Genomic DNA, 26731 nt, shown 5'->3' on the forward strand with positions numbered 1-26731 from the left:
TTGATGACATTACAGCCTGTAAGCTTCAAATGGAGGCTGTGTGCCGTATTTCCACTACATTTAATGGTCGAAGTTCGAAACCCGTGATTGCTGGATCGGTGTTGCAATAATTATGTACCTATGGTCTAATAAATAAAAATTCTGTGATTCTTCTACTAAATATGTCATTTTAAGACTAGCATTCTAAATGTCCATATTATCAATCATTATGGACTTAACTGTAGGAATTTCCAAGTGACGCTATCAGGGACGCCATTTTAAAAGCCATCATTGCATCATTTTGTTTTATTTAAAGGTATACGTTTCAAGATTTATGGAAATGATTCAGGAAGGAAATTTTAAGGAACTAGAATATTTGAATACTACGACAAGGTAATGTTGAGATCATAAAATTGACTAAAAATTTCTTCTTTTCATGTAAATATTTTTGGTGGTCTTGAAAAAGACCGTTCAAATGATAAATGAATGATTATTGATGATGATGTAGGAATTTATGCACGTTCACCACGGATACGACGAGCAAGTTGGATGTCCTTTGGCATAATTGTGACACGCTTGGCATGGATGGCGCACAAGTTTGTGTCTTCGAATAATCCGACGAGATAAGCTTCAGATGCTTCTTGTAAAGCCATGACTGCTGATGATTGGAAACGCAAGTCAGTCTTGAAGTCCTGAGCAATTTCACGAACAAGACGTTGGAATGGCAATTTACGGATCAACAATTCAGTCGATTTCTGGTAACGACGGATTTCACGAAGAGCGACGGTACCTGGACGATAACGATGTGGCTTCTTAACTCCTCCGGTTGCTGGTGCTGATTTACGGGCAGCCTTTGTTGCCAATTGTTTACGTGGTGCCTTTCCACCAGTTGATTTACGAGCTGTTTGCTTTGTACGGGCCATTTTACTTTTGAGTTTTTACTTTTCGATTTGAAATACAAACGAGAAATGATACGAGAGCGAGAATTAAGTCCCCTTTATATATGATTCTTATGGCGCGAATATGTATATGTGAGGTGGGGAGAGATAAATTCAGGGGAAATGAGAGAATTTCGATAAATTTATTGAATATCACTTAATTTAATTAATTAAATATTTGGAATTATCATCAAAAAGTTTCGTATTGTTTTGATCCAAAGATTTAGGTCAATAATAAGATCAAATATGATCAAATGACAGGAAATTGATGTAAGAATGATGAGAGAGAGGGGAAGATGAGAGAAAGTATATAAAGAGAGTGAATTTCATGGATTGGCATCATTCAAGTTTCACCGTTTCTCGTGTAAACAAGTAAGAATATATTAAAAATACAAAATGACTGGACGTGGTAAAGGAGGCAAAGGTTTAGGAAAAGGAGGCGCAAAGCGTCATCGTAAAGTTCTTCGTGATAACATCCAAGGAATCACAAAGCCAGCTATCCGTCGTTTGGCTCGTCGTGGTGGTGTCAAGCGTATCTCAGGCTTGATCTACGAAGAAACCCGTGGTGTCTTGAAAGTTTTCTTGGAAAATGTCATCCGTGATGCAGTCACATACACTGAACACGCCAAGAGAAAGACAGTCACAGCTATGGATGTCGTCTATGCATTGAAACGTCAAGGACGTACTCTCTACGGTTTCGGAGGTTAAATTTCTTTCTCCATCATCATCAACACCAACAACTTACATCAAATGGTCTTTTTCAAGACCGCAATTTAAATTATTAAAGAAAATTATTTTTATTTATTCGTATATCCTTTTTGACTCACATTTCAAGTTCCTTGTTTTAAATACCTAGATAAAATATTTCTTCTTTAAGCTATTTATTTAATTGGTTAGATTATAAACAATATCATCGATAGCTTTAATGTTCAAAAGACATTAAGGTTCTCTTATTCGTTCATTAAATCTTACGTTATTTTTCAATTTAAATTTTAACTGATAAATTAAATTCAAAAATAAATGTGGTGAAAATGTTGGCTTAAAAATTAAGGACACGATTAGTTTTTTATTATATTTTTATCAAAACAAGAAAATAAATTTAATTTAATTAAGCTAACGCTAAAACAACGAATAAACTGGAATGAATCAATTTAACATCATCTTAACATTCTTAACTACTTAAAATTAATCAATCCATCATCAATAGAAGTATACAATCGGGTAAATCGTTCCAATTTGTTTTGATATGTAATTTTTTTTTTTTTTTCAATTTTACAGACTAATTTCCAAAAGTTTTAATTATTTATTAAATTGGAATATTCAAATCGTTTTCTCATTACAAATATATCCTTTTAATGCATACGTGTGAGGTAAGAACTTATTACTTTGCGGATTTCTGATAAAAATTTTAAATTTCCAAAAAAATTTACGAATTTTTAAAGCTTCATGGATGTTTTTGGATAAACATTGCAATATTTATACTTCTACTACTTCAAGATGTCCATTTCAATCCAGTATGTAAGTGACATTTTCATCTATATAGCAAATTTACTTACTATTTGATTTTTTATATGAATTATTATAAAATTAAGAAAAGAGCTAAGTTATCAGGCGAGCATAAATATTTCTATCATGCACGTAGTAAAGATCTTAATGTCTTTAGTGAGAATTATATTTTTAGGATTCTTTGACTCATAGCATTCTATAAGTATTTTATTTTATTCGTACTAAAATGGAAAAAATTAATTTAGTATTATGAAATAAAAATTAGTTTTTCTTTAGGAATTAAAATTTGTCGTCCTAAAAAGGACGGTTTATAGTTGTTTAAAGGCACATTGTTGATGAATTTAAGCTTTCTTTGATTCGGTCTTCTTTGGCAACAAGACGGCTTGGATGTTTGGTAAAACACCACCTTGTGCGATTGTGACTCCGGACAAAAGTTTGTTCAATTCTTCGTCATTACGGATGGCCAATTGCAAGTGACGTGGGATAATTCTTGTCTTCTTGTTATCACGAGCAGCATTTCCTGCCAATTCAAGAACTTCAGCAGCCAAGTATTCCATAACGGCAGCTAAATATACTGGAGCTCCAGCACCAACACGTTCACCATAGTTTCCTTTACGGAGAAGACGATGGATACGACCAACTGGGAATTGTAATCCAGCACGGCTTGAACGTGACTTTGCCTTTGCCTTAACTTTGCCTCCTTTACCACGGCCTGACATTTTTTTGATAGTTTATTTGATTTAGTTTGTACGAGAAAGTTGAAGAACCAAAGATGATTCGATACTGAGTTGAATATCAACAAATGTTCAGGTATTTATACAAAATTTGAGAGCGGGAAACATGAGAGGCGTGGTCTATGCTACATGGAGAGAGAAAATGTATAAAAAGAGAGAAAAAAGTAACAAGAGTAATCAGTTGTATTCTGAATTTTATACAAAACACTTCATAAAAAATGGCACCACCAAAAACAAGCGGAAAAGCTGCAAAGAAAGCCGGAAAGGCACAAAAAGCAATCTCAAAGGATGACAAGAAAAAGAGACGTCATAAGCGTAAAGAATCATACGCAATCTACATCTTCAAAGTCTTGAAACAAGTTCACCCAGACACTGGTGTTTCATCAAAGGCAATGAGCATCATGAACAGTTTCGTCAATGACATCTTCGAACGTATTGCTGCTGAAGCCTCACGATTGGCTCACTACAACAAACGCTCAACAATCACAAGTCGCGAGATCCAAACTGCTGTTCGTTTACTCTTGCCTGGTGAATTGGCCAAGCACGCTGTCTCAGAAGGAACAAAAGCCGTCACCAAATACACATCATCCAAATAAACTGCTTTCTAAGCTGCATCGCATATCTCAAATGGTCTTTTTCAAGACCGCAAAATATTTTATGAAAAAGAGAAAGATTTTAATCAAATCAGACTGACTTATTATATTTTCTTAGATACGCAATAAACTGTTGATAATAAAATTACCTATAAATTAATCTGTATAAAGTAGAATATTTTTAAAAATAAACTTAATTAAATTAAAATTGATATGAATAAAATGAATAAATTTCCAAAAATCTATATCTGAATCTTATTTCTAACTTCTGGTTCTACACTATAAATCGTTATATGAGAATTGTTCTTTGTTCTTGATGCATATTTCTGATGACGCATTTACTTGCTTTTTTAAGTAATGTTTTGCTCAATTTGAAATGTAAAATTTTGTTAAATTAACTAAAGAAGCTTGAAATTATTATTTTACAGCAAGTTTGAAATTTAAGATCAGCAATTCTTTAAAAAAAATCTTTCACTTACTTCCCATAGCCTGATCATTTATTGAGTCTGACATTTTGTATGAAGAATTTTATAAATGAATTTAATTAATAATGTTAGTGTTGATTTGTCAAAATTTAATTTAATTTAACTATATTGACAAATGTCTACAATTTAGCACCAAATTAAATTTCACGAGACATAGGTAAGTTAAAGTTAAATCCATAGAATTTTATCGCATAAATTTTCAAGCACTAAGTGCTCATCATTATTTCAGTTGGTACCTGTCCATAGTTAAGTTAATCAATATTTTGAGATTTTTGACTTGATTTTATGAATCTACAATAAATAAACTTTAATTGAGTGAAAATTTCATGAAAATAGTTAAAGCGGTTCAAAAGTTATTGACAATTAATTAAAGAAATTTCTGAAATTTCTCATAAATTTTGACTTTAACAGCTGTTTTTTTGGCATTGTTAATTTAATTAAGGAAATTTAAAATCATCATTTGAGAGATTTTTCATTGTAAAATAAGATTCTAAAAAGATTTGAGATCGTTTAGTTAAAGTTTGTGAAATAATTAACAAATTTTGAGATCGACGCAGAAGTTTACAAGGGAAAATTTTCCAACAAAAATTGAGCGCGAGGCTTCGTTTCCATTCACATATCATAGTTGAGGGACCATCACATTTCTGTATTTCTCATAACATTTTCAATTTGAAAATTATTTTTATACAATCAAATCAAGTGAAATTAAATAAAAATGTCTGACACAGCAGTAGAAGTCGCACCAGCAGCAGCAGCTCCAGTTGCTTCACCAGCAAAAGCAAAGAAGGAGAAGAAACCAAAATCTGACAAGCCAAGTAAACCAAAGGCACCAAGAACTCATCCACCAGTCAGTGAAATGGTTGTCAATGCCGTTAAAACATTGAAAGAACGAGGTGGTTCATCAGTCCAGGCCATCAAGAAATTCCTTGTTGCTCAATATAAAGTTGATACTGACAAATTGTCACCATTCATCAAGAAATACTTGAAATCAGCAGTTGAAAAGGGACAATTGTTGCAAACAAAAGGTAAAGGAGCATCAGGATCATTCAAATTGCCAGCAGCAGCCAAGAAAGAAAAGGTTGTAAAGAAGGTCGCCAAGAAGGTAACTGAGAAGAAACCAAAGAAGGCTGCTGCCAAGCCAAAGAAGGCTGGTGAGAAGAAAGTCGTCAAGAAGACAATTGCCAAGAAACCAAAAGCTGCTTCAGCTACAAAGATCAAGAAGCCAGTAGCAAAGACCACAAAAAAACCAGCAGCTGCTAAGCCAGCAGCCAAAAAGGCAGCACCAAAACCAAAAGCTGCACCTAAACCAAAAGCAGCTAAGCCCAAGAAGGAGGCCAAGCCAAAGAAGGCAGCAGCACCAAAAGCAAAGAAACCAGCAGCAGAGAAGAAGCCAAAAGCTGCCAAAAAACCAGCAGCAAAGAAAGCATAAACTTAATATTTATATTTTAATAGCTGATATTCAGCAATCACCTCAAAATAGTCCTTTTCAGGACTACAAAATCTCATTCCAAAAAGAAAATCAAATTTAAATTACAATTTCTAGCTTATCTTAAGTTATAGTTTTAAATAAATAAATAAACATTAGCTGTTATATGCGTTTCATGGCTATTGACAGTTTAAGGATTGAGGATTCGCCAGATCTCCCACTCAAACCTAGACCCACAAGTTTATAGTGGAATCCGAACCACTTCTTTGATGACATTACAGCCTGTAAGCTTCAAATGGAGGCTGTGTGCCGTATTTCCACTACATTTAATTGTCGAGGCTTGAAACCCATGATTGCTGGATCGATGTTGCAATAATTATGTACCTATGGTCTAATAAATAAAAATTCTGTGATACTTCTACTAAAAATGTCATTTTAAGACTAGCATTCTAAATGTGTACATCCATATTATCAATCATTATGGACTTAACTGTAGGAATTTCCAAGTGACGCTATCAGGGACGCCATTTTAAAAGCCATCATTGCATCATTTTGTTTTATTTAAAAGTATACGTTTTAAGATTTATGGAATTGATTCAAGAAGGAAATTTTAAGGAACTACGGCAAAGTAATGTTGAGATCATAAAATCGACTAAAAATTTCTTCTTTTCATGTTAATATTTTTGGTGGTCTTGAAAAAGACCGTTCAAATGATAAATGAATGATTATTGATGATGATGTAGGAATTTATGCACGTTCACCACGGATACGACGAGCAAGTTGGATGTCCTTTGGCATAATTGTGACACGCTTGGCATGGATGGCGCACAAGTTTGTGTCTTCGAATAATCCGACGAGATAAGCTTCAGATGCTTCTTGTAAAGCCATGACTGCTGATGATTGGAAACGCAAGTCAGTCTTGAAGTCCTGAGCAATTTCACGAACAAGACGTTGGAATGGCAATTTACGGATCAACAATTCAGTCGATTTCTGGTAACGACGGATTTCACGAAGAGCGACGGTACCTGGACGATAACGATGTGGCTTCTTAACTCCTCCGGTTGCTGGTGCTGATTTACGGGCAGCCTTTGTTGCCAATTGTTTACGTGGTGCCTTTCCACCAGTTGATTTACGAGCTGTTTGCTTTGTACGGGCCATTTTACTTTTGAGTTTTTACTTTTCGATTTGAAATACAAACGAGAAATGATACGAGAGCGAGAATTAAGTCCCCTTTATATATGATTCTTATGGCGCGAATATGTATATGTGAGGTGGGGAGAGATAAATTCAGGGGAAATGAGAGAATTTCGATAAATTTATTGAATATCACTTAATTTAATTAATTAAATATTTGAAATTATCATCAAAAAGTTTCGTATTGTTTTGGATCCAAAGATTTAGATCAATAATAAGATCAAATATGATCAAATGATAGGAAACTGATGTAATAATGATGAAAGAGGGGAAGATGAGAGAAAGTATATAAAGAGAGTGAATTTCATGGATTGGCATCATTCAAGTTTCACCGTTTCTCGTGTAAACAAGTAAGAATATATTAAAAATACAAAATGACTGGACGTGGTAAAGGAGGCAAAGGTTTAGGAAAAGGAGGCGCAAAGCGTCATCGTAAAGTTCTTCGTGATAACATCCAAGGAATCACAAAGCCAGCTATCCGTCGTTTGGCTCGTCGTGGTGGTGTCAAGCGTATCTCAGGCTTGATCTACGAAGAAACCCGTGGTGTCTTGAAAGTTTTCTTGGAAAATGTCATCCGTGATGCAGTCACATACACTGAACACGCCAAGAGAAAGACAGTCACAGCTATGGATGTCGTCTATGCATTGAAACGTCAAGGACGTACTCTCTACGGTTTCGGAGGTTAAATTTCTTTCTCCATCATCATCAACACCAACAACTTACATCAAATGGTCTTTTTCAAGACCGCAATTTAAATTATTAAAGAAAATTATTTTTATTTTCTCGCATTTTCATATTAAACCAATTAAAGTTCCTTATTATAAGTACCTGAATAAATTATATTTATCAATTTTCTCGAAATTCTACTGCTTTCAAAACCATTAAAAAAATAAGCATTGATAAATGGAAATTCTACTGGGCTTAGTCGTGTTCGAAAATCATATTGTCATTTAATATAAATTAACATATTTTTGAGTTTTGAAAAATTTAACCGATTTCATGATTTCACTGAAAATTTGCATAATCAATTTTGCTTGAAATTTTATGACTAATGAGTTCGAAATTTAGTCGTACTACCTATCTGATTGTAAACACATAGTTAAATAAATTTAAAAATTTTAATTAATTTTTCAATATTTTGTGAGTTAGCAAGTTAATTTTGGGAGAGCTGATTTATAGTAAGTAATACAGTCGTCATCAGAATATTATTCTGCACTGGAATTGGTGAGCATAACGTATTTTTGAGGAAGTCAAAAATATAATTTTCCAAAATTTAGTACTATCTGACTTGTATTAACGATCAATTTAATTTAATTAAATTATATAAGAATATTATTCTGCACTGAAATTCAAGAAATTTTTAGTTTTAATTAATTTTTAGATTTGGTTAAGTTTTTCTTATTTTTATATCACAACTTAATTAAATGTTCAGAATAACTCCTAAGTTGCCTATGTTCTACTATGTATAGCATGTCAATTTTATTTTTCAGAAGTTGTGCTTTATCTTAGATTTTTCAAATGAATTATTATAAAAATCTAAATCGCAAAACTATAGCTTTGTGGAAAAATCTACTGCAATCTATCAGGCAAGCATAAACTGAATTCTGTTATATAAGTTTCTCGATATTTCAACATACTAGATATGAATTAGTGTTAATTATATTGTTTTGATTCCAAGACTAGGTCATAATATTTTACAAGAATTTTATCTGATTTGTGCTAAATAGGAAAGGAGGATTATGAAATAAAAATTTGATTTTCTTTAGGAATTAAAATTTGTCGTCCTAAAAAGGACGGTTTATAGTTGTTTAAAGGCACATTGTTGATGAATTTAAGCTTTCTTTGATTCGGTCTTCTTTGGCAACAAGACGGCTTGGATGTTTGGTAAAACACCACCTTGTGCGATTGTGACTCCGGACAAAAGTTTGTTCAATTCTTCGTCATTACGGATGGCCAATTGCAAGTGACGTGGGATAATTCTTGTCTTCTTGTTATCACGAGCAGCATTTCCTGCCAATTCAAGAACTTCAGCAGCCAAGTATTCCATAACGGCAGCTAAATATACTGGAGCTCCAGCACCAACACGTTCACCATAGTTTCCTTTACGGAGAAGACGATGGATACGACCAACTGGGAATTGTAATCCAGCACGGCTTGAACGTGACTTTGCCTTTGCCTTAACTTTGCCTCCTTTACCACGGCCTGACATTTTTTTGATAGTTTATTTGATTTAGTTTGTACGAGAAAGTTGAAGAACCAAAGATGATTCGATACTGAGTTGAATATCAACAAATGTTCAGGTATTTATACAAAATTTGAGAGCGGGAAACATGAGAGGCGTGGTCTATGCTACATGGAGAGAGAAAATGTATAAAAAGAGAGAAAAAAGTAACAAGAGTAATCAGTTGTATTCTGAATTTTATACAAAACACTTCATAAAAAATGGCACCACCAAAAACAAGCGGAAAAGCTGCAAAGAAAGCCGGAAAGGCACAAAAAGCAATCTCAAAGGATGACAAGAAAAAGAGACGTCATAAGCGTAAAGAATCATACGCAATCTACATCTTCAAAGTCTTGAAACAAGTTCACCCAGACACTGGTGTTTCATCAAAGGCAATGAGCATCATGAACAGTTTCGTCAATGACATCTTCGAACGTATTGCTGCTGAAGCCTCACGATTGGCTCACTACAACAAACGCTCAACAATCACAAGTCGCGAGATCCAAACTGCTGTTCGTTTACTCTTGCCTGGTGAATTGGCCAAGCACGCTGTCTCAGAAGGAACAAAAGCCGTCACCAAATACACATCATCCAAATAAACTGCTTTCTAAGCTGCATCGCATATCTCAAATGGTCTTTTTCAAGACCGCAAAATATTTTATGAAAAAGAGAGAAATTTTAATCAAATCAGACTGACTTATTCCACTTTCTTAGATACGCAATAAACTGTTGATAATAAAATTACCAATAAATTAATCTGTATAAAGTAGAATATTTTTAAAAATAAACTTAATTAAATTAAAATTGATATGAATAAAATGAATAAATTTCCAAAAATCTATATCTGAATCTTATTTCTAACTTCTGGTTCTGCACTATATCGTTATATGAGAGATTGTTCTTTGTTCTTGATGCATATTTTTGATGACGCATTATAGTTGCATAGATAAATTAGAGAATCAAATGTTTTGCTCAATTGTGAATTTTTTAAGAAAATTTTATGTTAAAATAACTAAAGAAGTTTGAAATTATTATTTTACAGCAAGTTTGAAATTTAAAATCAGCCATTCTTTGAAAAAATTCTTTCACTTACTTCCCATAGCCTGATCATTTATTGAGTCTGACATTTTGTATGAAGAATTTTATAAATTTATTTAATTAATAATGTTGCTGTTAATTTGCCAAAATGGGATCTAACTTAAGTATTATGACAAATTTCCACGATTTGGCACCAAATTAAATTTCACAAGACATGGGTAACTTAAGTTAAATCCATAAAATTTTATCGCATAAATTTTCAAGCACTGAGTGCTCATCATTATTTCAGTTGGTACCTGTCCATAGTTAAGTTAATTAATATTTTGAGATTTTTGACTTGATTTTATGAATTTACAATAAATAAACTTTAATTAAGTGAAAATTTCATGAAAATAGTTAAATCGGTTCAAAAGTTATTGATAATTAATTAAAGAAATTTCTGAAATTTCTCATAAATTTTAACTTTAACAGCTGTTTTTTTGGCATTGTTAATTTAATTAAGGAAATTTAAAATCATCATTTGAGAGATTTTTCATTGTAAAATAAGATTCTAAAAAGATTTGAGATCGTTTAGTTAAAGTTTGTGAAATAATTAACAAATTTTGAGATCGACGCAGAAGTTTACAAGGGAAAATTTTCCAACAAAAATTGAGCGCGAGGCTTCGTTTCCATTCACATATCATAGTTGAGGGACCATCACATTTCTGTATTTCTCATAACATTTTCAATTTGAAAATTATTTTTATACAATCAAATCAAGTGAAATTAAATAAAAATGTCTGACACAGCAGTAGAAGTCGCACCAGCAGCAGCAGCTCCAGTTGCTTCACCAGCAAAAGCAAAGAAGGAGAAGAAACCAAAATCTGACAAGCCAAGTAAACCAAAGGCACCAAGAACTCATCCACCAGTCAGTGAAATGGTTGTCAATGCCGTTAAAACATTGAAAGAACGAGGTGGTTCATCAGTCCAGGCCATCAAGAAATTCCTTGTTGCTCAATATAAAGTTGATACTGACAAATTGTCACCATTCATCAAGAAATACTTGAAATCAGCAGTTGAAAAGGGACAATTGTTGCAAACAAAAGGTAAAGGAGCATCAGGATCATTCAAATTGCCAGCAGCAGCCAAGAAAGAAAAGGTTGTAAAGAAGGTCGCCAAGAAGGTAACTGAGAAGAAACCAAAGAAGGCTGCTGCCAAGCCAAAGAAGGCTGGTGAGAAGAAAGTCGTCAAGAAGACAATTGCCAAGAAACCAAAAGCTGCTTCAGCCACAAAGATCAAGAAGCCAGTAGCAAAGACCACAAAAAAACCAGCAGCTGCTAAGCCAGCAGCCAAAAAGGCAGCACCAAAACCAAAAGCTGCACCTAAACCAAAAGCAGCTAAGCCCAAGAAGGAGGCCAAGCCAAAGAAGGCAGCAGCACCAAAAGCAAAGAAACCAGCAGCAGAGAAGAAGCCAAAAGCTGCCAAAAAACCAGCAGCAAAGAAAGCATAAACTTAATATTTATATTTTAATAGCTGATATTCAGCAATCACCTCAAAATAGTCCTTTTCAGGACTACAAAATCTCATTCCAAAAAGAAAATTTAATTTTTGGTTATAATTTCTAGCATATCTGTTGCTATTCTTAAATAAATGTAAATTCTGTGATATTACTTCTAATAAGAACCAAGTTTTGACTTGAGTGATCAGTTTGTACATCAGCATTCTCAATTGCCAAGAAACTATCTTTGAGTCTCAATAATTCATCAATTAAGCACAGTTTATGTAGTAGTTCGTGGATCTCAGGTTCAATATTAATATAAGCTTTCGATCCAGCTTTTAAGCCAGTTATAACGCATCTACTTCGGTTCCATAAATGTCATTTGCTATTATTTTACATCTCTCGGATCTTTGTTCTCGTCCTTAATCTACCTCAGTGATAGGATTCAAACCTGGGAGTCAAAATTCAATAGCACATTTGAGAATTATATTTATGCTTGATAGTTTAATGATCCGTACCTATCTAAGCAAGATATCAAGGCACTTTTGCTTCTAATGTTCGATATTGCAAATGACGCCATTTCAAAAGATAATTTTTTATTTTTAAAGGATTCAAAGGAACTAGAATACTACGACAAGGTAATGTTGAGATCATAAAATTGACTAAAAATTTCTTCTTTTCATGTTAATATTTTTGGTGGTCTTGAAAAAGACCGTTCAAATGATAAATGAATGATTATTGATGATGATGTAGGAATTTATGCACGTTCACCACGGATACGACGAGCAAGTTGGATGTCCTTTGGCATAATTGTGACACGCTTGGCATGGATGGCGCACAAGTTTGTGTCTTCGAATAATCCGACGAGATAAGCTTCAGATGCTTCTTGTAAAGCCATGACTGCTGATGATTGGAAACGCAAGTCAGTCTTGAAGTCCTGAGCAATTTCACGAACAAGACGTTGGAATGGCAATTTACGGATCAACAATTCAGTCGATTTCTGGTAACGACGGATTTCACGAAGAGCGACGGTACCTGGACGATAACGATGTGGCTTCTTAACTCCTCCGGTTGCTGGTGCTGATTTACGGGCAGCCTTTGTTGCCAATTGTTTACGTGGTGCCTTTCCACCAGTTGATTTACGAGCTGTTTGCTTTGTACGGGCCATTTTACTTTTGAGTTTTTACTTTTCGATTTGAAATACAAACGAGAAATGATACGAGAGCGAGAATTAAGTCCCCTTTATATATGATTCTTATGGCGCGAATATGTATATGTGAGGTGGGGAGAGATAAATTCAGGGGAAATGAGAGAATTTCGATAAATTTATTGAATATCACTTAATTTAATTAATTAAATATTTAGAATTATCATCAAAAAGTTTCGTATTGTTTTGGAGCCAAAGATTTAGGTCAATAATAAGATATAAAATATGATCAAATGACAGGAAATTGATGTAAGAATGATGAGAGAGGGGAAGATGAGAGAAAGTATATAAAGAGAGTGAATTTCATGGATTGGCATCATTCAAGTTTCACCGTTTCTCGTGTAAACAAGTAAGAATATATTAAAAATACAAAATGACTGGACGTGGTAAAGGAGGCAAAGGTTTAGGAAAAGGAGGCGCAAAGCGTCATCGTAAAGTTCTTCGTGATAACATCCAAGGAATCACAAAGCCAGCTATCCGTCGTTTGGCTCGTCGTGGTGGTGTCAAGCGTATCTCAGGCTTGATCTACGAAGAAACCCGTGGTGTCTTGAAAGTTTTCTTGGAAAATGTCATCCGTGATGCAGTCACATACACTGAACACGCCAAGAGAAAGACAGTCACAGCTATGGATGTCGTCTATGCATTGAAACGTCAAGGACGTACTCTCTACGGTTTCGGAGGTTAAATTTCTTTCTCCATCATCATCAACACCAACAACTTACATCAAATGGTCTTTTTCAAGACCGCAATTTAAATTATTAAAGAAAATTATTTTTATTTACTCGTATATCCTTTCTGACTCACATTTCAAGTTCCTTATTTTAAATTTCTAGATAAAATATTTCTTCTTTAAGCTATTTATTTAATTGGTTAGATTATAAACAATATCATCGATAGCTTCAATGTTCAAAAGACATTAAGGTTTTCTTATTCGTAAAGAAATTTAACGTTATTTTTCAATTTAAATTTTAACCGATAAATCAAATTCAAAAATTAATTTGGTGAAAAAGTTGGCTTAATAATTAAGGACACGATCAGTTTTTGATTACAATTTTTAACAAACCAAGAAATTAAATTTAATTAATTTAACGTTGAAACAACAATTACACTGAAGTGAATCAACTTAGCATCATATTAACATTCTTAACAACTGAATCCATCATCAATAGTAGGAACTAATCAGGTAAATCGTTCTTATTTGTTTTATTATGTAGGTTTTTATTTTTCTAAGTTCTAGACTAATTTTCAAAAGACCTTAAGTATTTAGCAAATTGGAATATTGTAGATAACCGTTTAAAGGATAAATGTGAGGCCCGATGTGAGGTAAGTACTTAATACTTTGCGGATTTTTAATAAAAATTTTAAATTTCAAAAGATGAAGAATTTTACCCTATTGAAATGTTGCCACCACGGCGACGACTCGGTCGTATACTTAAAGCCAAGTAGCTTTTGCCACTTGGCGAAAACTATCGAATTTGCCGAGTGGCAGCCACTTGGCTTTAAGTATACGACCGAGTTCGCAGTTCAACATTTCAATTTATGCCGATCGGTTACAATTGTCAAAGCTTCGTAGATTTTTATGGAAATTCAACTACTTCAAATACTTTACGCTACCTATTTCAACAATATGTAAGTGATATTTTCATCTATATTAGAGACTTTTGCGATTTAAAAATGATATTTGATGTTTTGTATGAATTATTTTAAAATTAAGAAAATTGTTCGGTAAGTTATCAGGCGAGCATAAATTTTTCTATCACAAACGTTGCAAAGATATTGCAAATTAGTGTGAATTATATTTTTTTGGATTTCGTGACTAGATCATAGTATTTTAGAGTTAAAAGAATTTAATTTAAAAATGCTAAACGGAGAAATTAATTTAGGATTATGAAATAAAAATTTGATTTTCTTTAGGAATTAAAATTTGTCGTCCTAAAAAGGACGGTTTATAGTTGTTTAAAGGCACTTTGTTGAAGAATTTAAGCTTTCTTTGATTCGGTCTTCTTTGGCAACAAGACGGCTTGGATGTTTGGTAAAACACCACCTTGTGCGATTGTGACTCCGGACAAAAGTTTGTTCAATTCTTCGTCATTACGGATGGCCAATTGCAAGTGACGTGGGATAATTCTTGTCTTCTTGTTATCACGAGCAGCATTTCCTGCCAATTCAAGAACTTCAGCAGCCAAGTATTCCATAACGGCAGCTAAATATACTGGAGCTCCAGCACCAACACGTTCACCATAGTTTCCTTTACGGAGAAGACGATGGATACGACCAACTGGGAATTGTAATCCAGCACGGCTTGAACGTGACTTTGCCTTTGCCTTAACTTTGCCTCCTTTACCACGGCCTGACATTTTTTTGATAGTTTATTTGATTTAGTTTGTACGAGAAAGTTGAAGAACCAAAGATGATTCGATACTGAGTTGAATATCAACAAATGTTCAGGTATTTATACAAAATTTGAGAGCGGGAAACATGAGAGGCGTGGTCTATGCTACATGGAGAGAGAAAATGTATAAAAAGAGAGAAAAAAGTAACAAGAGTAATCAGTTGTATTCTGAATTTTATACAAAACACTTCATAAAAAATGGCACCACCAAAAACAAGCGGAAAAGCTGCAAAGAAAGCCGGAAAGGCACAAAAAGCAATCTCAAAGGATGACAAGAAAAAGAGACGTCATAAGCGTAAAGAATCATACGCAATCTACATCTTCAAAGTCTTGAAACAAGTTCACCCAGACACTGGTGTTTCATCAAAGGCAATGAGCATCATGAACAGTTTCGTCAATGACATCTTCGAACGTATTGCTGCTGAAGCCTCACGATTGGCTCATTACAACAAACGCTCAACAATCACAAGTCGCGAGATCCAAACTGCTGTTCGTTTACTCTTGCCTGGTGAATTGGCCAAGCACGCTGTCTCAGAAGGAACAAAAGCCGTCACCAAATACACATCATCCAAATAAACTGCTTTCTAAGCTGCATCGCATATCTCAAATGGTCTTTTTCAAGACCGCAAAATATTTTATGAAAAAGAGAGAAATTTTAATCAAATCAGACTGACTTACATCAACTATTTAGATACGCAATAAACTATTGAAACTATAATTATCTATAAATTAATCTGTAAAAAGGAGAATATTTTTAAAAATAAACTTAATTAAGTTAAAATTGATATGAATAAAATGAATAAATTTCCAAAAATCTATACCTGAATCTTATTTCTAACTTCTGGCTATACACTATATCGTTATCGACAAGAGAGTGACATAGAATAAGCAGCATGTAGAATACACTGCATTAAGACTACTTTATTCAGGTACTCACATCTCGACGTTCGAAACATCTACAAGCTAGCCGTGCATCTTCACATACGGCTGTCCAGCATTTGAACGGATGGCAAAAACACATCTACAAAAACTACAAGTACTACAAAACAAATTCTTGAGAATTGTTCTCAACAAAACAAGATATGAAAGGATATCGGATCTACATACTGAAGCAAAAATACCTCTATTGAGGACTACGTCGGAAAGTTGCAAGCGAATTTCAACACTCGTCTTGCGTCGCGAAACACCGAATAAACCACAACAAAAATTAAAGCAAAACAATTTCAAAATAAAATCAAAAACTAAGTGATTGAAGGCGATAAGCTAGAATCCTTAAAAATTTAAATACAAATAAAATGTATCCAAACTTTGTACATAATTAAGTTAAAAATTTAATGAATAAAAAATTTAAAAAAAAAAAAACTATATCGTTATATGAGGGATTGTTCTTTGTTCTTGATGCATATTTCTGACGTATTAATCTTGCTTTGATAAATTGAAGAATTATAAGTTTGACTTAATTCTGAAATTTTTCAGTAAAACCAAGTTAAATTAACTGACAAAATTTAAAATGATTATTTTACAGCAACTTTGAAATTTAAGATCAGCAATTCTTTAAAAAAATTTTTTCACTTACTTCCCATAGCCTGATTGAGTCTGGCATTTTGTATGAAGAATTTTATAAATTAATTTAATTAATAATGTTGCTGTTAATTTGCCAAAATGGGATCTAATTTAAGTATTCTGACAAATTTCCACGATTTGGCACCAAATTAAATTTCACAAGACATGGGTAACTTAAGTTAAATCCATAAAATTTTATCGCATAAATTTTCAAGCACTGAGTGCTCATCATTATTACAGTTGGTACCTGTCCGTAGTTAAGTTAATTAATATTTTGAGATTTTAAACTTAATTTAACGAATTTACAATAAATAAACTTTAATTAAGTGAAAATTTCATAAAAATTGGCAAATCAGTTCAAAAGTTATTGACAATTAATTAAAGAAATTTCTGAAATTTCTCATAAATTTTAACTTTAACAGCTGTTTTTTTGGCATTGTTAATTTAATTAAGGAAATTTAAAATCATCATTTGAGAGATTTTTCATTGTAAAATAAGATTCTAAAAAGATTTGAGATCGTTTAGTTAAAGTTTGTGAAATAATTAACAAATTTTGAGATCGACGCAGAAGTTTACAAGGGAAAATTTTCCAACAAAAATTGAGCGCGAGGCTTCGTTTCCATTCACATATCATAGTTGAGGGACCATCACATTTCTGTATTTCTCATAACATTTTCAATTTGAAAATTATTTTTATACAATCAAATCAAGTGAAATTAAATAAAAATGTCTGACACAGCAGTAGAAGTCGCACCAGCAGCAGCAGCTCCAGTTGCTTCACCAGCAAAAGCAAAGAAGGAGAAGAAACCAAAATCTGACAAGCCAAGTAAACCAAAGGCACCAAGAACTCATCCACCAGTCAGTGAAATGGTTGTCAATGCCGTTAAAACATTGAAAGAACGAGGTGGTTCATCAGTCCAGGCCATCAAGAAATTCCTTGTTGCTCAATATAAAGTTGATACTGACAAATTGTCACCATTCATCAAGAAATACTTGAAATCAGCAGTTGAAAAGGGACAATTGTTGCAAACAAAAGGTAAAGGAGCATCAGGATCATTCAAATTGCCAGCAGCAGCCAAGAAAGAAAAGGTTGTAAAGAAGGTCGCCAAGAAGGTAACTGAGAAGAAACCAAAGAAGGCTGCTGCCAAGCCAAAGAAGGCTGGTGAGAAGAAAGTCGTCAAGAAGACAATTGCCAAGAAACCAAAAGCTGCTTCAGCTACAAAGATCAAGAAGCCAGTAGCAAAGACCACAAAAAAACCAGCAGCTGCTAAGCCAGCAGCCAAAAAGGCAGCACCAAAACCAAAAGCTGCACCTAAACCAAAAGCAGCTAAGCCCAAGAAGGAGGCCAAGCCAAAGAAGGCAGCAGCACCAAAAGCAAAGAAACCAGCAGCAGAGAAGAAGCCAAAAGCTGCCAAAAAACCAGCAGCAAAGAAAGCATAAACTTAATATTTATATTTTAATAGCTGATATTCAGCAATCACCTCAAAATAGTCCTTTTCAGGACTACAAAATCTCATTCCAAAAAGAAAATTTAATTTTTGATTACAATTTCTAGCATAGCTGTAGTTATTCTTAAATAAATAAAGAATCTGTGATATTACTTCTAAGAAGAACCAGGTTTTGACTTTAATGATCAATTTGTCTATCCGAATTCTTAAATACCAAGAAACTATCTGTGAGTCTCAATAATTCATCAATTAAGCACAGTTTTACAGTGCATAATCTAATTGCAGTGATTGTTATGTAGTAGTTCGTGGATCTCAGGTTCAATATTAATATATGCTTTCGATCCAGCTATTAAGCCAGTTATAACGCATCTATTTCGGTTCCATAAATGTCATTTGCTATTATTTTACATATCTCGGATCTTTGTTCTCGTCCTTAATCTACCTCAGTGATAGGATTCAAACCTGGGAGTCAAAATTCAATAGCAAGTTTCACGATCCGTACCTATCTAAGCAAGATATCATGGCACTTTTGCTTCTAATGTTTAATATTGCAAATGACGCCATTTCAAAAGATAATTTTTTATTTTTAAAGGATTTTAAGGAACTAGAATACTACGACAAGGTAATGTTGAGATCATAAAATTGACTAAAAATTTCTTCTTTTCATGTAAATATTTTTGGTGGTCTTGAAAAAGACCGTTCAAATGATAAATGAATGATTATTGATGATGATGTAGGAATTTATGCACGTTCACCACGGATACGACGAGCAAGTTGGATGTCCTTTGGCATAATTGTGACACGCTTGGCATGGATGGCGCACAAGTTTGTGTCTTCGAATAATCCGACGAGATAAGCTTCAGATGCTTCTTGTAAAGCCATGACTGCTGATGATTGGAAACGCAAGTCAGTCTTGAAGTCCTGAGCAATTTCACGAACAAGACGTTGGAATGGCAATTTACGGATCAACAATTCAGTCGATTTCTGGTAACGACGGATTTCACGAAGAGCGACGGTACCTGGACGATAACGATGTGGCTTCTTAACTCCTCCGGTTGCTGGTGCTGATTTACGGGCAGCCTTTGTTGCCAATTGTTTACGTGGTGCCTTTCCACCAGTTGATTTACGAGCTGTTTGCTTTGTACGGGCCATTTTACTTTTGAGTTTTTACTTTTCGATTTGAAATACAAACGAGAAATGATACGAGAGCGAGAATTAAGTCCCCTTTATATATGATTCTTATGGCGCGAATATGTATATGTGAGGTGGGGAGAGATAAATTCAGGGGAAATGAGAGAATTTCGATAAATTTATTGAATATCACTTAATTTAATTAATTAAATATTTGGAATTAACATCAAAAAGTTTCGTATTGTTTTGATCCAAAGTATTAGGTCAATAATAAGATCAAATATGATCAAATGACAGGAAATTGATGTAAGAATAATGAAAGAGGGGAAGATGAGAGAATGTATATAAAGAGAGTGAATTTCATGGATTGGCATCATTCAAGTTTCACCGTTTCTCGTGTAAACAAGTAAGAATATATTAAAAATACAAAATGACTGGACGTGGTAAAGGAGGCAAAGGTTTAGGAAAAGGAGGCGCAAAGCGTCATCGTAAAGTTCTTCGTGATAACATCCAAGGAATCACAAAGCCAGCTATCCGTCGTTTGGCTCGTCGTGGTGGTGTCAAGCGTATCTCAGGCTTGATCTACGAAGAAACCCGTGGTGTCTTGAAAGTTTTCTTGGAAAATGTCATCCGTGATGCAGTCACATACACTGAACACGCCAAGAGAAAGACAGTCACAGCTATGGATGTCGTCTATGCATTGAAACGTCAAGGACGTACTCTCTACGGTTTCGGAGGTTAAATTTCTTTCTCCATCATCATCAACACCAACAACTTACATCAAATGGTCTTTTTCAAGACCGCAATTTAAATTATTAAAGAAAATTATTTTAATTTATTCGTATATTCTTATTAAACCAATTAAAGTTCCTTACTATAAGTACCTGAATAAATTATATTTATGCATCTTTTCGAAATTCTACTGCTTTCAAAACCATTAAAAAAATAAATTGATAAATGGAATATATTGTCATTTAATATAAATTAACGTATTTTTGAGTTTTGAAAAATTTAACGGATTTCATGATTTCAAAATTTGCATGTGCACTAAAATTTAGTACTACCTATCTGATTGTAAACACATTATAAATTTATTTTAATTAAATATTTTGTGAGTTAGCAAGTTTTTTGGAGAGCGAGAGAAGTAATACAGTCGTCATCAGAATATTATTCTGCACTGGAATTGGTGAGCATTTTTGAGGAAGTCTATTTTGATTATATAAGTCAATTAATTTTTAGATTTGGTTAAGTTTTTTTTTTTTTATATCACAACTTAATTAAATGTTCAGAATAACTCCTAAGTTGCCTATGTTCTACTATGTATAGCATGTCAATTTTATTTTTCAGAAGTTTGGGCTTTATCTTAGATTTTTCAAATGAATTATTATAAAAATCTAAATCGCAAAACTATAGCTTTGTGGAAAATCCACTGCAATCTATCAGGCAAGCATAAACTGAATTCTGTTATATAAGTTTCTCGATATTCAACATACTAGATATGAATCAGTTTAAACTGTATTATTTGGATTCCTAGATTGGCTCATAATATTTTACAAGAATTTTATCTGATTCGTGCTAAATAGGAAAAAATTAATTTAGGATTATGAAATAAAAATTTGATTTTCTTTAGGAATTAAAATTTGTCGTCCTAAAAAGGACGGTTTATAGTTGTTTGAATGCACATTGTTGATGAATTTAAGCTTTCTTTGATTCGGTCTTCTTTGGCAACAAGACGGCTTGGATGTTTGGTAAAACACCACCTTGTGCGATTGTGACTCCGGACAAAAGTTTGTTCAATTCTTCGTCATTACGGATGGCCAATTGCAAGTGACGTGGGATAATTCTTGTCTTCTTGTTATCACGAGCAGCATTTCCTGCCAATTCAAGAACTTCAGCAGCCAAGTATTCCATAACGGCAGCTAAATATACTGGAGCTCCAGCACCAACACGTTCACCATAGTTTCCTTTACGGAGAAGACGATGGATACGACCAACTGGGAATTGTAATCCAGCACGGCTTGAACGTGACTTTGCCTTTGCCTTAACTTTGCCTCCTTTACCACGGCCTGACATTTTTTTGATAGTTTATTTGATTTAGTTTGTACGAGAAAGTTGAAGAACCAAAGATGATTCGATACTGAGTTGAATATCAACAAATGTTCAGGTATTTATACAAAATTTGAGAGCGGGAAACATGAGAGGCGTGGTCTATGCTACATGGAGAGAGAAAATGTATAAAAAGAGAGAAAAAAGTAACAAGAGTAATCAGTTGTATTCTGAATTTTATACAAAACACTTCATAAAAAATGGCACCACCAAAAACAAGCGGAAAAGCTGCAAAGAAAGCCGGAAAGGCACAAAAAGCAATCTCAAAGGATGACAAGAAAAAGAGACGTCATAAGCGTAAAGAATCATACGCAATCTACATCTTCAAAGTCTTGAAACAAGTTCACCCAGACACTGGTGTTTCATCAAAGGCAATGAGCATCATGAACAGTTTCGTCAATGACATCTTCGAACGTATTGCTGCTGAAGCCTCACGATTGGCTCATTACAACAAACGCTCAACAATCACAAGTCGCGAGATCCAAACTGCTGTTCGTTTACTCTTGCCTGGTGAATTGGCCAAGCACGCTGTCTCAGAAGGAACAAAAGCCGTCACCAAATACACATCATCCAAATAAACTGCTTTCTAAGCTGCATCGCATATCTCAAATGGTCTTTTTCAAGACCGCAAAATATTTTATGAAAAAGAGAAAATTTTAATCAAATCAGACTGACTTATTATATTTTCTTAGATACGCAATAAACTGTTGATACTATAATTAGGCATAAATGAATCTGTATTTAGGTACTTTAAATTATTGTAGGTTAATTTAATTATGATTGAATAAAATCATTTACAAAAATCGAAACATATTTCTGCATCTTAATTTTTATAATTTCCAGACTCAAAATTCTTATATACAAAATGTTCTTTGTTCCTGATATTTCTGATGACGCATTTGATTTGCCTAGACAATTTTCTTTAATTTTAATTCTGATTCAAATGTCAAATAAAATTATTTAAATTAACTCAAAATGTCTGAAAAGGAAATTTCCTTCCAATATAAAGTTTGAACTCAGTTCAGCCTTGATATACTAATTTCATATAGTCATACAGTTGAATTTGACATTTTGTATGAAGAATTTTATAAATTAATTTAATTAATAATATTAGTGTTGATTTGTCAAAATTTAAATTAATTTTACTATATTATCAAATTTCTACAATTTGGCATCAAATTGAACTTCACAAGACATGGGTAAGTTAGAGTTAAATCCATAGAATTTTATCGCATAAATTTTCAAGCACTGAGTGCTCATCATTATTTCAGTTGGTACCTGTCCATGGTTAAGTTAATTAATATTTTGAGATTTTTGACTTGATTTTATGAATCTACAATAAATAAACTTAAATTGAGTGAAAATTTCATGAAAATTGCCAAATCGGTTCAAAAGTTATTGACAATTAATTAAAGAAATTTCTGAAATTTCTCATAAATTTTGACTTTACCAGCTGTTTTTTTGGCATTGTTAATTTAATTAAGGAAATTTAAAATCATCATTTGAGAGATTTTTCATTGTGAAATAAGATTCTAAAAAGATTTGAGATCGTTTAGTTAAAGTTTGTGAAATAATTAACAAATTTTGAGATCGACGCAGAAGTTTACAAAAATTTGCATTCATTTTTCTCTTAAGTTATGCATTTTTAGTTAAGGGATTATTATTCTATTTTAAAATTTTCCAACAAAAATTGAGCGCGAGGCTTCGTTTCCATTCACATATCATAGTTGAGGAAAAGACCGATTAAGTTTAGTTTTTCAGAAAAATCACTTTGTAGTGAATTTCTGTATTTCTCATAACATTTTCAAGTTTGAAAATTTTCCAACAAAAAAAGTTGAGGGACCATATTTTTAACATTTTCAATTTGAAAATTATTTTTATACAATCAAATCAAGTGAAATTAAAGAAAAATGTCTGACACAGCAGTAGAAGTCGCACCAGCAGCAGCAGCAGCTCCAGTTGCTTCACCAGCAAAAGCAAAGAAGGAGAAGAAACCAAAATCTGACAAGCCAAGTAAACCAAAGGCACCAAGAACTCATCCACCAGTCAGTGAAATGGTTGTCAATGCCGTTAAAACATTGAAAGAACGAGGTGGTTCATCAGTCCAGGCCATCAAGAAATTCCTTGTTGCTCAATATAAAGTTGATACTGACAAATTGTCACCATTCATCAAGAAATACTTGAAATCAGCAGTTGAAAAGGGACAATTGTTGCAAACAAAAGGTAAAGGAGCATCAGGATCATTCAAATTGCCAGCAGCAGCCAAGAAAGAAAAGGTTGTAAAGAAGGTCGCCAAGAAGGTAACTGAGAAGAAACCAAAGAAGGCTGCTGCCAAGCCAAAGAAGGCTGGTGAGAAGAAAGTCGTCAAGAAGACAATTGCCAAGAAACCAAAAGCTGCTTCAGCCACAAAGATCAAGAAGCCAGTTGCAAAGACCACAAAAAAGCCAGCAGCTGCTAAGCCAGCAGCCAAAAAAGCAGCACCAAAAGCAAAAGCTGCACCTAAACCAAAAGCAGCTAAGCCCAAGAAGGAGGCCAAGCCAAAGAAGGCAGCAGCACCAAAAGCAAAGAAACCAGCAGCAGAGAAGAAGCCAAAAGCTGCCAAAAAACCAGCAGCAAAGAAAGCATAAACTTAATATTTATATTTTAATAGCTGATATTCAGCAATCACCTCAAAATAGTCCTTTTCAGGACTACAAAATCTCATTCCAAAAAGAAAATCAAATTTTAATTACAAATTTCTAACTTATTTTAAGTTTTAAAATAAAATAAAATAAGCATTTGCTGTTCAGCTGTTATATGCGTTTCATGACATTTGACAGTTTAAGGATTGAGGAATCGCCAGATCTCCCACTCAAACCTAGACCCACAAGTTTATAGTGAAATCCGAACCACTTCTTTGATGACATTACGGCCTGTAAGCTTCAAATGGAGGCTGTGTGCCGTATTTCCACTACATTTAATTGTCGAGGCTCGAAACCCATGATTGCTGGATCGGTGTTGCAATAATTATGTACCTATGGTCTAATAAATAAAAATTCTGTGATTCTTCTACTAAATATGTCATTTTAAGACTAGCATTCTAAATGTGTACATCCATATTATCAATCATTATGGACTTAACTGTAGGAATTTCCAAGTGACGCTATCAGGGACGCCATTTTAAAAGCCATCATGGCATCATTTAGTTTTATTTAAAGGTAAACGTTTCAAGATTTATGGAATTGATTCAGGAAGGAAATTTTAAGGAACTAGAATATTTAAATGCTACGACAAAGTAATGCTGAGATCATAAAATTGACTAAAAATTTCTTCTTTTCATGTTAATATTTTTGGTGGTCTTGAAAAAGACCGTTCAAATGATAAATGAATGATTATTGATGATGATGTAGGAATTTATGCACGTTCACCACGGATACGACGAGCAAGTTGGATGTCCTTTGGCATAATTGTGACACGCTTGGCATGGATGGCGCACAAGTTTGTGTCTTCGAATAATCCGACGAGATAAGCTTCAGATGCTTCTTGTAAAGCCATGACTGCTGATGATTGGAAACGCAAGTCAGTCTTGAAGTCCTGAGCAATTTCACGAACAAGACGTTGGAATGGCAATTTACGGATCAACAATTCAGTCGATTTCTGGTAACGACGGATTTCACGAAGAGCGACGGTACCTGGACGATAACGATGTGGCTTCTTAACTCCTCCGGTTGCTGGTGCTGATTTACGGGCAGCCTTTGTTGCCAATTGTTTACGTGGTGCCTTTCCACCAGTTGATTTACGAGCTGTTTGCTTTGTACGGGCCATTTTACTTTTGAGTTTTTACTTTTCGATTTGAAATACAAACGAGAAATGATACGAGAGCGAGAATTAAGTCCCCTTTATATATGATTCTTATGGCGCGAATATGTATATGTGAGGTGGGGAGAGATAAATTCAGGGGAAATGAGAGAATTTCGATAAATTTGTTGAATATCACTTAATTTAATTAATTAAATATTTGGAATTATCATCAAAAAGTTTCGTATTGTTTTGATCCAAAGATTTAGGTCAATAATAAGATCAAATATGATCAAATGACAGGAAATTGATGTAAGAATGATGAGAGAGGGGAAGATGAGAGAATGTATATAAAGAGAGTGAATTTCATGGATTGGCATCATTCAAGTTTCACCGTTTCTCGTGTAAACAAGTAAGAATATATTAAAAATACAAAATGACTGGACGTGGTAAAGGAGGCAAAGGTTTAGGAAAAGGAGGCGCAAAGCGTCATCGTAAAGTTCTTCGTGATAACATCCAAGGAATCACAAAGCCAGCTATCCGTCGTTTGGCTCGTCGTGGTGGTGTCAAGCGTATCTCAGGCTTGATCTACGAAGAAACCCGTGGTGTCTTGAAAGTTTTCTTGGAAAATGTCATCCGTGATGCAGTCACATACACTGAACACGCCAAGAGAAAGACAGTCACAGCTATGGATGTCGTCTATGCATTGAAACGTCAAGGACGTACTCTCTACGGTTTCGGAGGTTAAATTTCTTTCTCCATCATCATCAATACCAACAACTTACATCAAATGGTCTTTTTCAAGACCGCAATTTAAATTATTAAAGAAAATTATTTTAATTTATTCGTATATTCTTATTAAACCAATTAAAGTTCCTTACTATAAGTACCTGAATAAATTATATTTATGCATCTTTTCGAAATTCTACTGCTTTCAAAACCATTAAAAAAAAGTCATAGATGCATAGATTTTTTATGGAACAAGATTTCATTAGAAATTGATAAATGGAATAATTTGTCAGCTAATATTAATTAACGTATTTCTTGGTTTTAAAAATTTAACGGATTTCATGATTTCAAAATTATCATGTGCACTAAAATTTAGTACTACCTATCTGATTGTAAACACATTATAAATTTATTTTAATTAAACATTTTGTGAGTTAGCAAGTTTTTTAGAGATCGAGAGAAGTAATACAGTCGTCATCAGAGTTTTATTCTGCACTGGAATTGATGAGCATTTTTGAGGAAGTCAATTTTGATTATATAAGTCAATTAATTTTTAGATTTGATTAAGTTTTTCTTATTTTTTCATATCACAACTTAATTAAATGTTCAGAATAACTGCTAAGTTACTAAGTAACCTATGTTCTACTATGTATAGCATGTCAATTTTATTTTTCAGAAGTTTGGGCTTTGTCTTAGATTTTTCAAATGAATTATTATAAAAATCTAAATCGCAAAACTATAGCTTTGTGGAAAAAGCACTGCAATCTATCAGACAAGCATAAACTGA

At 33.6% G+C, this 26731-nt stretch overlaps 22 protein-coding genes across 22 annotated transcripts; 13 read left to right on the forward strand and 9 right to left on the reverse strand.

The window, feature by feature from the left end:
- Nucleotides 1-491: 491 nt before the first annotated feature.
- On the reverse strand, nucleotides 492-902 carry LOC139100653 (histone H3). The gene has a single exon (XM_070653336.1). The coding sequence runs from the start codon at nucleotides 900-902 to the stop codon at nucleotides 492-494; it is 411 nt and encodes a 136-aa protein (XP_070509437.1).
- A 375-nt stretch (nucleotides 903-1277) lies between these two features.
- On the forward strand, nucleotides 1278-1689 carry LOC139100748 (histone H4). The gene has a single exon (XM_070653461.1). The coding sequence runs from the start codon at nucleotides 1314-1316 to the stop codon at nucleotides 1623-1625; it is 312 nt and encodes a 103-aa protein (XP_070509562.1). The 5' UTR covers nucleotides 1278-1313; the 3' UTR covers nucleotides 1626-1689.
- A 1019-nt stretch (nucleotides 1690-2708) lies between these two features.
- LOC139100747 (histone H2A) lies at nucleotides 2709-3199 on the reverse strand. The gene has a single exon (XM_070653460.1). It carries the CDS (start codon nucleotides 3140-3142, stop codon nucleotides 2765-2767), a length of 378 nt encoding a protein of 125 aa, XP_070509561.1. The 5' UTR covers nucleotides 3143-3199; the 3' UTR covers nucleotides 2709-2764.
- Nucleotides 3200-3375: 176 nt separating this feature from the next.
- On the forward strand, nucleotides 3376-3753 carry LOC139100654 (histone H2B). Its single transcript, XM_070653337.1, has one exon. It carries the CDS (start codon nucleotides 3376-3378, stop codon nucleotides 3751-3753), a length of 378 nt encoding a protein of 125 aa, XP_070509438.1.
- Nucleotides 3754-4940: 1187 nt separating this feature from the next.
- Nucleotides 4941-5735, forward strand: LOC139100746 (histone H1B-like). The gene has a single exon (XM_070653459.1). The coding sequence runs from the start codon at nucleotides 4951-4953 to the stop codon at nucleotides 5662-5664; it is 714 nt and encodes a 237-aa protein (XP_070509560.1). The 5' UTR covers nucleotides 4941-4950; the 3' UTR covers nucleotides 5665-5735.
- Nucleotides 5736-6408: 673 nt separating this feature from the next.
- LOC139100655 (histone H3) lies at nucleotides 6409-6819 on the reverse strand. Its single transcript, XM_070653338.1, has one exon. It carries the CDS (start codon nucleotides 6817-6819, stop codon nucleotides 6409-6411), a length of 411 nt encoding a protein of 136 aa, XP_070509439.1.
- A 374-nt stretch (nucleotides 6820-7193) lies between these two features.
- LOC139100754 (histone H4) lies at nucleotides 7194-7605 on the forward strand. Its single transcript, XM_070653468.1, has one exon. It carries the CDS (start codon nucleotides 7230-7232, stop codon nucleotides 7539-7541), a length of 312 nt encoding a protein of 103 aa, XP_070509569.1. The 5' UTR covers nucleotides 7194-7229; the 3' UTR covers nucleotides 7542-7605.
- Nucleotides 7606-8630: 1025 nt separating this feature from the next.
- Nucleotides 8631-9121, reverse strand: LOC139100753 (histone H2A). Its single transcript, XM_070653467.1, has one exon. The coding sequence runs from the start codon at nucleotides 9062-9064 to the stop codon at nucleotides 8687-8689; it is 378 nt and encodes a 125-aa protein (XP_070509568.1). The 5' UTR covers nucleotides 9065-9121; the 3' UTR covers nucleotides 8631-8686.
- Nucleotides 9122-9297: 176 nt separating this feature from the next.
- LOC139100656 (histone H2B) lies at nucleotides 9298-9675 on the forward strand. Its single transcript, XM_070653340.1, has one exon. It carries the CDS (start codon nucleotides 9298-9300, stop codon nucleotides 9673-9675), a length of 378 nt encoding a protein of 125 aa, XP_070509441.1.
- Nucleotides 9676-10868: 1193 nt separating this feature from the next.
- Nucleotides 10869-11692, forward strand: LOC139100752 (histone H1B-like). The gene has a single exon (XM_070653466.1). The coding sequence runs from the start codon at nucleotides 10890-10892 to the stop codon at nucleotides 11601-11603; it is 714 nt and encodes a 237-aa protein (XP_070509567.1). The 5' UTR covers nucleotides 10869-10889; the 3' UTR covers nucleotides 11604-11692.
- A 656-nt stretch (nucleotides 11693-12348) lies between these two features.
- LOC139100657 (histone H3) lies at nucleotides 12349-12759 on the reverse strand. The gene has a single exon (XM_070653341.1). It carries the CDS (start codon nucleotides 12757-12759, stop codon nucleotides 12349-12351), a length of 411 nt encoding a protein of 136 aa, XP_070509442.1.
- A 376-nt stretch (nucleotides 12760-13135) lies between these two features.
- LOC139100751 (histone H4) lies at nucleotides 13136-13547 on the forward strand. Its single transcript, XM_070653465.1, has one exon. The coding sequence runs from the start codon at nucleotides 13172-13174 to the stop codon at nucleotides 13481-13483; it is 312 nt and encodes a 103-aa protein (XP_070509566.1). The 5' UTR covers nucleotides 13136-13171; the 3' UTR covers nucleotides 13484-13547.
- A 1138-nt stretch (nucleotides 13548-14685) lies between these two features.
- LOC139100750 (histone H2A) lies at nucleotides 14686-15212 on the reverse strand. The gene has a single exon (XM_070653464.1). The coding sequence runs from the start codon at nucleotides 15153-15155 to the stop codon at nucleotides 14778-14780; it is 378 nt and encodes a 125-aa protein (XP_070509565.1). The 5' UTR covers nucleotides 15156-15212; the 3' UTR covers nucleotides 14686-14777.
- Nucleotides 15213-15388: 176 nt separating this feature from the next.
- On the forward strand, nucleotides 15389-15766 carry LOC139100658 (histone H2B). Its single transcript, XM_070653342.1, has one exon. It carries the CDS (start codon nucleotides 15389-15391, stop codon nucleotides 15764-15766), a length of 378 nt encoding a protein of 125 aa, XP_070509443.1.
- A 1700-nt stretch (nucleotides 15767-17466) lies between these two features.
- LOC139100749 (histone H1B-like) lies at nucleotides 17467-18264 on the forward strand. Its single transcript, XM_070653463.1, has one exon. The coding sequence runs from the start codon at nucleotides 17480-17482 to the stop codon at nucleotides 18191-18193; it is 714 nt and encodes a 237-aa protein (XP_070509564.1). The 5' UTR covers nucleotides 17467-17479; the 3' UTR covers nucleotides 18194-18264.
- Nucleotides 18265-18942: 678 nt separating this feature from the next.
- Nucleotides 18943-19353, reverse strand: LOC139100659 (histone H3). The gene has a single exon (XM_070653343.1). The coding sequence runs from the start codon at nucleotides 19351-19353 to the stop codon at nucleotides 18943-18945; it is 411 nt and encodes a 136-aa protein (XP_070509444.1).
- A 373-nt stretch (nucleotides 19354-19726) lies between these two features.
- LOC139100760 (histone H4) lies at nucleotides 19727-20138 on the forward strand. Its single transcript, XM_070653478.1, has one exon. The coding sequence runs from the start codon at nucleotides 19763-19765 to the stop codon at nucleotides 20072-20074; it is 312 nt and encodes a 103-aa protein (XP_070509579.1). The 5' UTR covers nucleotides 19727-19762; the 3' UTR covers nucleotides 20075-20138.
- An 833-nt stretch (nucleotides 20139-20971) lies between these two features.
- LOC139100759 (histone H2A) lies at nucleotides 20972-21461 on the reverse strand. The gene has a single exon (XM_070653477.1). The coding sequence runs from the start codon at nucleotides 21403-21405 to the stop codon at nucleotides 21028-21030; it is 378 nt and encodes a 125-aa protein (XP_070509578.1). The 5' UTR covers nucleotides 21406-21461; the 3' UTR covers nucleotides 20972-21027.
- Nucleotides 21462-21638: 177 nt separating this feature from the next.
- Nucleotides 21639-22016, forward strand: LOC139100660 (histone H2B). Its single transcript, XM_070653344.1, has one exon. It carries the CDS (start codon nucleotides 21639-21641, stop codon nucleotides 22014-22016), a length of 378 nt encoding a protein of 125 aa, XP_070509445.1.
- Nucleotides 22017-23338: 1322 nt separating this feature from the next.
- On the forward strand, nucleotides 23339-24134 carry LOC139100758 (histone H1B-like). Its single transcript, XM_070653476.1, has one exon. The coding sequence runs from the start codon at nucleotides 23349-23351 to the stop codon at nucleotides 24063-24065; it is 717 nt and encodes a 238-aa protein (XP_070509577.1). The 5' UTR covers nucleotides 23339-23348; the 3' UTR covers nucleotides 24066-24134.
- Nucleotides 24135-24831: 697 nt separating this feature from the next.
- On the reverse strand, nucleotides 24832-25242 carry LOC139100661 (histone H3). The gene has a single exon (XM_070653345.1). The coding sequence runs from the start codon at nucleotides 25240-25242 to the stop codon at nucleotides 24832-24834; it is 411 nt and encodes a 136-aa protein (XP_070509446.1).
- A 409-nt stretch (nucleotides 25243-25651) lies between these two features.
- On the forward strand, nucleotides 25652-25963 carry LOC139100662 (histone H4). The gene has a single exon (XM_070653346.1). The coding sequence runs from the start codon at nucleotides 25652-25654 to the stop codon at nucleotides 25961-25963; it is 312 nt and encodes a 103-aa protein (XP_070509447.1).
- Nucleotides 25964-26731: the final 768 nt, after the last annotated feature.

This window comes from Chironomus tepperi, unplaced genomic scaffold, assembly GCF_022539635.2.
Source record: "Chironomus tepperi strain 1889 unplaced genomic scaffold, CSIRO-AGI_Ctep_v1 contig_68, whole genome shotgun sequence".
NCBI classification, from domain to species: domain Eukaryota; kingdom Metazoa; phylum Arthropoda; class Insecta; order Diptera; family Chironomidae; genus Chironomus; species Chironomus tepperi.